Source organism: Leucoraja erinacea, unplaced genomic scaffold (genome assembly GCF_028641065.1).
Source record: "Leucoraja erinacea ecotype New England unplaced genomic scaffold, Leri_hhj_1 Leri_707S, whole genome shotgun sequence".
In the NCBI taxonomy this organism is placed as follows: domain Eukaryota; kingdom Metazoa; phylum Chordata; class Chondrichthyes; order Rajiformes; family Rajidae; genus Leucoraja; species Leucoraja erinaceus.
The window spans coordinates 1,217-12,500 of record NW_026576627.1 but is presented as its reverse complement, the minus strand read 5'-3'; the positions used below and the strand labels follow the sequence as shown (position 1 = coordinate 12,500).

The 11,284-nt window shown below is 54.3% G+C and overlaps 1 protein-coding gene across 1 annotated transcript in view; it reads left to right on the top strand.

The window, feature by feature from the left end:
• The window catches only part of LOC129694556 (ubiquitin-associated protein 2-like), a gene marked incomplete at its 3' end in the record, with an annotated part of 48,368 nt that extends 39,939 nt beyond the window's left edge, over positions 1 to 8,429 (top strand). The window contains exons 11-12 of the mRNA XM_055631283.1: positions 4,286 to 4,360; positions 8,344 to 8,429. Coding sequence (XP_055487258.1) covers positions 4,286 to 4,360; positions 8,344 to 8,429 — 161 coding nt within the window. The remainder of the gene's footprint in view (positions 1 to 4,285; positions 4,361 to 8,343) is intronic.
• Positions 8,430 to 11,284: the final 2,855 nt, after the last annotated feature.

Genomic DNA, 11,284 nt, shown 5'->3' with positions numbered 1-11,284 from the left:
GTGTCTGTGTCTGTGGGTGTGTCTGTGTGTGTGTGTCGTGTGTGTGAGAGAGAGTGAGAGAGAGTGTGTGTGTGTGTGTGAGAGAGAGAGAGTGTGTGTGAGTGTGTGAGAGAGTGAGTGTGTGTGAAAGTTGTCGGCCTGTCTCTTTGCAAGCCCCGTCCTTTCGAGTCGAGGCCTCCTTCGTCCTCTGGCTTCTGCACTCAGAGCGACCCCCCTCGCTGTGTGTAGCTGTGGCTGGTGCGGGTCACAGCAATGGGCCGGCCATCCTCATTCAGGGCAGCACTGCCCCCCTAAATTCCCCACCCCGCCTCGAACAGCCTAGCCGTATTTTTTCCTCTCCCCCCCCCCCCCCAGCTCTGTAACCTGCGCCCGGATTGAACAGGGAGCGGAGCGCTAACTAAAATCAGCAGCACCGACCGATCCAGAGAACGGTCCCTCTGTTAAACCCCCGCCATTAACCTCATCTTTGCCCCCTTCCCCTCCAGCCCTCCTGTTCCTGGGTCTTTTTTTTATAACCCGGAGGAGGTTTGACCTCCTGGCGTTAGTGGAACGGGGAGAGAGGTCCGCGGGATGGTGTGTCGGGGTTTTTTAAAACTTACGCAGGCTTTAGCTGGCACGCTAGGCCCCCGCCGAATGGGCGGCCATTACACACACCACACACACACACAGGGACCGGGGACTTAAGCCGGGGTGGGGTTTTTGCAGGCTGGGCGTTCCCGAACACGGGAGACCATGGTTGCTGTCCCTAACCGAGGTTATGTTTGTAAGGGAAGGGGAAATATATCCCCCCCCCCCCGACTCTGGTGCCGGCTGGCATGGGTCTCTCAGCTTGGGACGGCTTATGCTGTTCCAGGCTCCTCTCCCCCTCGCTCCCTCCTCCCTCTCTTTCTCCGCCTCCCTCCCTCTCCCCTCTCCTCCTCCCTCCCTCCCCTCTCCGTCTCTCTCCTCCCCCCTCCTCTCTCCTCCCCCTCCCCCGATCCTCCCCCCCCTCCCTCCCTCCCCATCTCTTCTCTCCCCCTCCCTCCCTCTCGGCGTCCTCTCCCTCTCCTCCCTCCCTCCTCCCTGCCCCTCCCTCCTCCCTCTCTCTCCCCTCCTCTCTCTCCCCTCTCCTCTTCTCCCCCCTCCCCCTCTCCTCCCTCCCCTCCCCCTCCCTCTCCCCCCTCCCTCTCTCCCCCCTCCCCCCTCTCTTCCCTCCTCCCCTCCCCTCCTCTCCCTCTCCTCTCCTCTCCCCTCCCCTCTCCTCCCCTCCCCTTTCTCTCCCTCCCCTCGCCCCTCTCCTCTCTCTCTCTCCCCCCCCTCTCTTCCCCCCCTCCCCTCTCCTCTCTCTCTCCCCCTCTCTCCTCCCTCTCTCCTCTTCCTTTCTCTCTCCCCCCTCTCTCTCTCCTCTTCCTCTCTCTCCCCTTCCCTCTCCTCTCTCCCTCTCCTCCCCTCCTCTTCCCCTCTCTCCCCCTCTCTCTCTTCTCCTCTCTCCTCTCTCCCCCCTCCTCCCCTCTCCTCTCCTCCCCTCTTTCTTCCTCTCCCCTCTCTGTTCCCTCCCCTCCTCTCCATCTCTCCTCGCCCTCCCTCTCCCTCCCCCTCCCTCTCTCCCTCTCCCTCCTCTCTCCCCTCTCCATTTCCCTCTTCCCTCTCTCTCCTCTCTCTCTCACTCCCTCTCCCTCTCTTTCTCCCCTTCCTATCTTTTCCTCTCCTCTCTCTTCCCCCTCTCTCTCCTCTCTCTCCCTCTCCTCCTCTCTCTCCTCCCCCCCTCCTTCTCCCTCCTCCCTCCCTCCCCTCCCCCCTCTCCCCTTCCCTCTCTCTCTCCTCTGCCTCCGCTCTCTTCCCCTCCCCTCCCCTCTCTCCCCTCTCCCCCCTCCTCTTTCTCTCCCCTCTCCTCCCCCCCCTCCTTCTGCTCCTCTCCCTCTCCTCTCTCTCTCCTTCCCTCTCTCCCTCTCCTTCTCCTTCTCTCCTCCTCCCTTCTCTCTTTCTTTCTCCTTCTTCATCTCCTTCTCCCCCTTTTCCCTTCACTCCTCTCCCTTCTCTTTCCCTTCCCCTCCTCTCCTCCTCCTCTCCCTCTCCCCTCTCCTCTCTCTCCCCCCTCCCCCTCCCTCTCCTGTTCCCCCCCTCTTCTCCCTCTCCTCCTCTCCCCCCTCTCTCTCCTCCTCTTCCTTCCCCCTTTCCCTCCTCCCCTACCTCTCCCTCTCTCCCTCTCCCCCCCCTCCCTCTCTCCCCCCCTCCTCCGCCTCCCCTCTCCTCTCCCCTTCCCCCCCTCTCCCTCCCCCCTCCCCTCTCTCCTTCTCCTCCCCTCTCTTTCTCCCTCCCTGGCCCCTCTCCCCTCTCCCCTCCTCCCCCTCCTCCTCTCCCCCCCCTCCCTCTCTCTCTTCTTCCTCTCCTCCTCTCCCCCCCTTCCTCTCCTCCCCCCCTCTCTCCCCTCCCCCTCGCTCCCTCTCTCTCTCCCCCCCCTCTCTCTCTCTCTTCCTCTCCGTCCCCTTCCTCTCTCTCCCTCTCTCTCGCTCTCTCTCTCTCTCTCTCTCTCTCCCCTCCCCCTCCCTCCCCCTCTCTCCCTCCCCTTCCATCTCTTTCTCTCTCTCCCACTCGCTCCCTCTCTCCTTCTCTTTCTCTCTCTCTCTGTCACTCTCTCTCTCTCTTCCCCTCCCTCTCCCTCTCTCCCCCCCTCCTCTCCCCCCTCTCCCCAATCTCCTCCCCCCCTCTCCCCCCCTCCTCTCTTCCTCCTCCCCTCTCCACCCCTCCCCACCCTCTCTCTCTACAACACTCTCTCACCTCGTCTCTCCGCTCCCCTCCTCAATTCTCACCTCCTCTCCTCATCCCCTCCCCTCACCCCCCCTCCTTCTCTCGGCAGCAACCCTCTCCCGCCCTCATCCTCTCCCTCCTCCTCCTCTCCTCCCCTCATCTCGGACCTTTCCTCTATTCTCTCTCCTCTCTCCCGAAGTCCTCTCCTCCTCCCTCTCTCAGAATCTACCCCTCTCCTCATCCACACTCCTCCCCTCTCCTTCTCTTCTCTACTCCTTCTCTTCCTCCACTCCCCTCTATCTCCCCTCCCCCCCTACTCCCTCTCCCCCCTCTCTCCCTGTCCTCTCCCTCTCCTCCCCTCTCCTCTCATTCCTCTCTCCCTCCCTTCCTCCCCTCTCCTCCCCTCTCCTCTCCTCAATCTCCCCTCTCCCTCTCCTCTCCCTCTCCTCCCCTCTCCTCTCCTCTCCTCATCCTCTCCTCCCTCTCCTTTCCTCTCCTCCCCTCTCCTTCCTCCCCTCCCTTCTCCTCCCCTCCCTCCCCTCTCCTCCCCTCTCCTCCCCTCTCCCCCTCTCCTCCTGACATCTCCCCCCCCCCTCTCCTCCCGCACCCTAACTTCCCCTCCTCCGACCCACCCCCCCCCATCTCCTCTCCTCGTCCTCTCCCATCTCCCTACCCTCTCTCTCCCCCCCGCCTCTCTCTCCCTCCCCTCCCCCCTCTCTATCCCCTCCCTCCCGCCTCCCCCGCTCTTCCTCCCTCCCCTCTCCCCCTCTCCCCCCCTCCCCGCTCGCCCGCCCCTCCTCCCCTCTCCTTCCCTCTCCTCTCCCCTCCCCTCCCCCCCTCCTTCTCCCCTCCCCCCCTCCCTCTCCCCTCCCCCCTCCTTCCTCCCCTCCCCCTCCCCCCCTCCCCCCCCCTCTCCCCCCCATCCCCCCTCCTCTCCTCTCCCCCCTCTGCTCCTCTCTCTCTTCCTCCGTCCTCTCCTCTCCCTCCTCTCCTCTATCCTCCCTCTCCCTCTCCTATCCCCCCCCACCTCTCTCATCCCCCCCTCGATCCTCCCCTCTCCTCTCCTCTCCCTCCCTCTCCCCTCCCCTCTCATACCTCATCGCCCCTCCTCATCCTGTGGGGGTGGGATGAGGGCCTCTCGCCGTTTTCGTAGCTTTGCTTTCGTTATCAACGCAGATCTCGCGTTTTTTTCACCCCTTTTCTATATATTTTCTATTTGTACCTCTCCTATTTACCTGCTAGTGGCCGCTGTAAGAGGAGAATCCTTTTGGTCACCAGTTGACGTCAGGAGGCTGCCTGCTGCTGGCTCGGAAGACCCAGGGGCGTCCGGCCATTTTGGGCCTGGTATTCGCCTTTTAGCCTGGGTTGCCCCCTTTACCCCCCGACTCCCCCCCCCCCCCCCCCCCCCTGTTCCCTCTCCCCCTTCCCTCCGCTACTGGTGGCTCTGTTCTAATTAAATTGTAGAAAATGTTTTTCGCAAGCCACAGCAAACTGTTTGTGCGGGCGACCTCCTTCTCTCCGAAGCCTCCTGACAATTTTAGTTTGCCCTATATTTCAGTCAGCACCTTGCAGCAGCTTCCTGACTGCTGATGACAAAAGGAGCCCTCCCAAAGCAGTTAATGGCTGCTATCAGGTAAGACAAACTTCTAATCTCTTCGCTCTTTTCTCCTCTTGCTTTTGTTAATTGATTTAAAAAAAAAAAAAAAAGCTGTAACTTCACTCTCGTCGGGTCACAGGGAGCAGAATTAGGCCAATCGGCCCATCGAGCCCATACTGTATTATCTGAATGGTGGCCGATTAGGAAAAGGGGAGAATTCTCTGCCACAGAAGGTGGTTGAGGCCACACAGTTCATTGGCTATATACTCCTCTCTCTCCTCTCCTCTCCTCTCCCCTCCCCTCCCCTCCCCCCCTCCCCTCCCCCCCCCCCCCTCCCCCCCCCTCCCCCCTCCCCTCCCCCTCTCCTCACCTCCCCTCCCCCCCCCCTCCCCTCCCCTCCCCTCCTCTCCTCTCCTCTCCTCTCCTCTCCTAGAAACATAGAAACATAGAAATTAGGTGCAGGAGTAGGCCATTCGGCCCTTCGAGCCTGCACCGCCATTCAATATGATCATGGCTGATCATCCAACTCAGTATCCCGTACCTGCCTTCTCTCCATACCCCCCTGATCCCCTTAGCCACATCTAACTCCCTCTTAAATATAGCCAATGAACTGTGTGGCCTCGACTACCCTCTGTGGCAGAGAGTTCCAGAGATTCACCACTCTCTGTGTGAAAAAAAGTTCTTCTCATCTTCGTTTTAAAGGATTTCCCCCTTATCCTTAAGCTGTGACCCCTTGTCCTGGACTTCCCCAACATAGGGAACAATCTTCCTGCATCTAGCCTGTCCAACCCCTTAAGAATTTTGTAAGTTTCTATAAGATCCCCCCTCAATCTTCTAAATTCTAGAGAGTATAAACCAAGTCTATCCAGTCTTTCCTCATAAGAAAGTCCTGACATCCCAGGAATCAGTCTGGTGAACCGTCTCCTCTCCTGTCCTCTGCTTTGAATCTGTTGAATTCTCTGCCACAGAAGGTAGTTGAGGCCACACAGTTCATTGGTTATATTTAAGAGGGAGTTAGATGTGGCCCTTGTGGCTAAAGGGATCAGGGGGTATGGAGAGAAGGCAGGTACGGGATACTGAGTTGGATGATCAGCCATGATCATATTGAATGGCGAATGGTGCAGGCAACGAGACCTGGGTGTCATGGTACACCAGTCATTGAAAGTAGGCATGCAGGTGCAGCAGGCAGTGAATAAAGCCAATGGTATGTTAGCATTCATAGCAAAAGGATTTGAGTAGGTGCAGGAGGAGGCCATTCTGCCCAAAGACGGACACAAAATGCTGGAGTAACTCAGCCGGACCGGCAGAATCTCCGGAGAGAAGGAATGGGTGACGTTTCAGGGACGTAAAGAAAGCGAATGGTATGTTAGCTTTCATAGCAAAAGGATTTGAGTCTAGGAGCAGGGAGGTTCTACTGCAGTTGTACAGGGTCTTGGTGAGACCACACCTGGAGTATTGCGTACAGTTTTGGTCTCACAATCTGAGGAAAGACATTCTTGCCATAGAGGGAGTACAGAGAAGGTTCACCAGACTGATTCCTGGGATGGCAGGACTTCCATATGAAGAAAGACTGGATAGACTCGGCTTGTACTTGCTGGAATTCAGAAGATTGAGGGGGGATCTTATAGAAACTTACAAAATTCTTAAGGGGTTGGACAGGCTAGATGCAGGAAGATTGTTCCCGATGTTGGGGAAGTCCAGAACAAGGGGCCACACACACAGTTTAAGGATAAGGGGGAAATCTTTTAGGACCGAGATGAGAAAAACATTTTTTTTCACACACAGAGAGTGGTGAATCTGTGGAATTCTCTGCCACAGAAGGTAGTTGAGGCCACACAGTTCACTGGCTATATACTCCCCTCCCCTCCCCTCCTCTCCCCTCCCTCTCCTCTCCTCTCCTCTCCTCTCCTCTCCTCTCCTCTCCTCTCCTCTCCTCTCCTCTCCTCTCCTCTCCTCTCCTCTCCTCTCCTCTCCTCTCCTTTGAATCTGTGGAATTCTCTGCCACAGAAGGTAGTCGAGGCCACACAGTTCATTGGCTATATTTAAGAGGGAGTTAGATGTGGCCCTTGTGGCTAAAGGGATCAGGGGGTATGGAGAGAAGGCAGGGATGGGATACTGAGTTGGATGATCAGCCATGATCATATCGAATGGCGGTGCTGGTGCAGGCTCGAAGGGCCGAATGGCCTCTACTCCTGCACCTATTTTCTATGTTTCTCTATTACTCCGCCATTCAACCGTGGCCCATCTATCTCTCCCTCCCGACCCCAGTGAGATGGGTGCAAGTGTATGGGGTGATCGGAGGTCAGCACGGACTCAGAGGGGCCGAAGGGCCTGGGTCCCTAAACTAAACGAAAATTAGGAGAGCTGGCCAGTGGAATTCAGAAGTGATCGGAGCAGAATGAGGCCATTCGGCCCATCAAGTCTACTCCACCATTCAATCACGCGGATCTATCTCTCCCTCCTAACCCCATTCTCCTGCCCTCACCTCCATAACCCCTGACACCCGTACTAATCAAGAACCTATCTAAGGGAGACAAAAATGCCGGAGAAACTCAGCGGGTGCAGCAGCATCTATGGAGCGAAGGAAATAGGCAACGTTTCGGGACGAAACCCGGAAGGGTTTCGGCCCGAAACGTTGCCTATTTCCTTCCTGAAACGTTGCCTATTTCCTTCGCTCCATAGAAGGATATAGGCAACGTTTCGGGACAAAACCCTTCTTCAGACTTCTGAAACATAGAAAATAGGTGCAGGAGTAGAGGCCATTCAGCCCTTCGAGCCTGCACCATTCGCCATTCAATATGATCATGGCTGATTTACACAGAAACATAGACAATAGGTGCAAGAGTAGAGGCCATTCGGCCCTTCGAGCCCGCACCAGCACCGCCATTCAATATGATCATGGCTGATCATCCAACTCAGTATCCCATCCCTGCCTTCTCTCCATACCCCCTGATCCCTTTAGCCACAAGGGCCACATCTAACTCCCTCTTAAATATAGCCAATGAACTGTGTGGCCTCAACTATCTTCTGTGGCAGAGAATTCCACAGATTCACCACTCTCTGTGTGTGTGAAAAATGTTTTCCTCATCTCGGTCCTAAAAGATTTCCCCCTTATCCTTAAACTGTGACCACTAGTTCTGGACGTCCCCAACATCGGGAACAATCTTCCTGCATCTAGCCTGTCCAACCCCTTAAGAATTTTGTAAGTTTCTATAAGATCCCCCCTCAATCTTCTAAATTCTAGCGAGTACAAGCCGAGTCTATCCAGTCTTTCTTCATAAGACAGTCCTGACATGCCAGGAATCAGTCTGGTGAACCGTCTCTGTACTCCCTCTATGGCAATAATGTCCTTCCTCAGATTTGGAGACCAAAACTGTACGCAATACTCCAGGTGTGGTCTCACCAAGACCCTGTACAACTGCAGTAGAACCTCTCTGCTCCTATACTCAAATCCTTTTGCAATGAAAGCTAACATACCATTCGCTTTCTTTACTGCCTGCTGCACCTGCATGCCTACCTTCAATGACTGGTGTATCATGACACCCAGGTCTCGCTGCATCTCCCTCTTTCCCAATCGGCCACCGACTTTCATATGAGGAAAGACTGGATCGACTCGGCTTGTCCTTGGCAGAGCAATTCCCAAACCAGATGGTAATGTTCCCTTAACAATCTTATATGTTTCAATGAGATACCCTCTCATCCTTCTAAACTCCACAGAGTGTACAAGCCCACAGCCGCTCCATTCTGAGGTCTCAGCGTATGACAGTCCCGCCATCCCGGGAATTAACCTTGTAAACCTACGCTGCACTCCCTCAAAAAGTGTTTCCTCGTCTCCGTTCTAAATGGCTTACTCCTTATTCTTAAGGTTGTTCCACCCTGTGCGGTTGTTGACTCTCGAGGGAAGCTCTCGTTTGTCGAGGAGTGTTCTTCAGTCGCTGGTTTAAAACATTTATTTTTTAACCATTCGGACATTTCTCCGAAACCTCACTGAAACAAAGTGAACTTTCTCTCCCCTGCAGCTGTCCGAGACGAAGATTTTTACCGCCTCTAACGTCGCAGCTCTCCCTGCAGCCAACGAGACTGTGACAATCACAGCGGGCCAGAGGTACGTATGAAACCGGGTCCCTAACGTGCGGGACCACCCGCGACTTCTGTGGATAAATGTGAGGTTATCCATTTTGGTGGCAAAAACGGAAAGCAGGACTATTATCTAAATGGTGGCCGATTGGGAAAGGGGAGATGCAGCGAGACCTGGGTGTCATGGTACACCAGTCATTGAAGGTAGGCATGCAGGTGCAGCAGGCAGTAAAGAAAGCGAATGGTATATGTTAGCTTTCATTGCAAAAGGATTTGAGTATAGGAGCAGGGAGGTTCTACTGCAGTTGTACAGGGTCTTGGTGAGACCACACCTGGAGTATTACGTACAGTTTTGGTCTCCTAATCTGAGGAAAGACATTCTTCCTAACAAAAGGATTTGAGTATAGGAGCAGGGAGGTTCTACTGCAGTTGTACAGGGTCTTGGTGAGACCACACCTGGAGTATTGAGTACAGTTTTGGTCTCCTAATCTGAGGAGAGACATTCTTGCCAGCAAGAGGATTTGAGTCTAGGAGCAGGGAGGTTCTACTGCAGTTGTACAGGGTCTTGGTGAGACCACACCTGGAGTATTGCGTACAGTTTTGGTCTCCAAATCTGAGGAAGGACATTCTTGCCATAGAGGGAGTACAGAGAAGGTTCACCAGACTGATTCCTGGGATGTCAGGACTGTCTTATGAAGAAAGACTGGATATACTTGGTTTATACTCTCTAGAATTTAGGAGATGGAGAGGTGTTCTTATAGAAACTTACAAAATTCTTAAGGGGTGGGACAGGCTAGATGCAGGATAATTGTTCCCGATGTTGGGGAAGTCTAGGACAAGGGGTCACGGCTTAAGGATAATGGGGAAATCCTTTAAAACCGAGATGAGAAGAACTTTTTTCACACAGAGAGTGGTGAATCTCTGGAACTCTCTGCCACAGAGGGTAGTCGAGGCCACAGTTCATTGGCTATATTTAAGAGGGAGTTAGATGTGGCCCTTGTGGCTAAGGGGATCAGGGGGTATGGAGAGAAGGCAGGTACGGGATACTGAGTTGGATGATCAGCCATGATCATATTGAATGGCGGTGCTGGTGCAGGCTCGAAGGGCCGAATGGCCTCTACTCCTGCACCTAATTTCTATGTTTCTATGTTTCTCCCACGCCGTGCCCGTGTCGAAGTCACGGCCACGAAAACACTCCCGCCCGCGCCTCTACTTCCTTGAAGGTAGACAAAAAAAATGCTGGAGAAACTCAGCGGGTGAGGCAGCAAATCAAGTCAAGTCAAGTTTATTTGTCACATACACATACGAGATGTGCAGTGAAATGAAAGTGGCAATGCTCGCGGACTTTTGTGCAAAAGACAAACAACAAAACAACCAAACAAATTATAAACACAATCATAACACACACAGCATCTACGGAGAGAAGGAATTGGTCGACATTTCGGGTCGAGACCCTTCCTTCGAACCAGAGAGTGCTGCTCTCTGGTTGTGGTGGGATGATTCAGTTGCCCGATAATAGCCGGGAAGATTCCTGGGATGGCGGGACTTTCATATGAAGAAAGACTGGATAGACTCGGCTTGTACTCGCTAGAATTTAGAAGATTGAGGGGGGGATCTTCTAGAAACTTACGAAATTCTTAAGGGTTTAAGAAGGAACTGCAGATGCTGGAGAATCGAAGGTACACAAAAAGCTGGAGAATCTCAGCAGGTGCAGCAGCATCTATGGAGCGAAGGAAATAGGCAACGTTTCGGGCCGAAACCTTGGGTTTCGTCCCGAAACGTTGCCTATTTCCTTCGCTCCATAGATGCTGCTGCACCCGCTGAGTTTCTCCAGCTTTTTTGTGTAAATAGACTTGGTCCTTCTGCAGTTGTTCAGGGCCCCCATGAGACCACAGCCACAAATCACTACAGAGAGTTTAAAAGGATATTGGGATGAGGATAGGTGATTGTGAGTGGGATATTTGTTATACTGATTGTATTGGGAAGGGGTGATTATAGAGTGATGGATTGTAAATCTACCGAGATGAGAAGAACTTTTTTCACACAGAGAGTGGTGAATCTCTGGAACTCTCTGCCACAGAAGGTAGTTGAGGCCACACAGTTCATTGGCTATATTTAAGAGGGAGTTAGATGTGGCCCTAGTGGCTAAAGGGACCAGGAGGTATGGAGAGAAGGCAGGGACGGGATACTGAGTTGGATGATCAGCCATGATCATATTGAATGGCGGTGCTGGTGCAGGCTCGAAGGGCCGAATGGCCTCTACTCCTGCACCTATTGTCTATGTTTCTATGTTTCTAACATACTATCCCTGAATATGGAGGTGTGCGTTTGTTTTCACACTTCTGAACCTCCTGCCCGATGGGAGAGGGGAGAAGAGGGAGTGACCGGGGTGAGACTGGCAAGCAATTGGAGACGTTTCGGGTCGAGGCCCTTCTTCGATTCCTTCTCTCCTTCGTCGCCAATTCCTTCGCTCCGGAGATGCTGCCTCACCCTCTTGAGTTCCTCCAGCATTTTTGCCTACCTTCGATTTTGCCAGCATCTGCAGTTTTCCCGTAAACCTTTTGCCTAGAAGGTCCCATACAACTCTCACCAACTTCTACAGATGCGCCGCCTCTGGGACGCATCACGGCACGGTTTGGGAACCGCTCCGTGCGAGAAATCGCAGCGAATTGTGGACGCAGCCCAGACCGTCACACACACACACACGCGCACACACACACACACGCGCACACACAAACCCCCTTCCATTGACTCCCATTTTATCCACACCTCGCGCTGCCTCGGCAGGGCCATCAACATTATCAAGGACCAGTCTCACCCACCTCCCCCCTGGTCACTCCCTCTTCTCCCCTCTCCCATCGGGTAAGAGGTACAGAAGTGTGA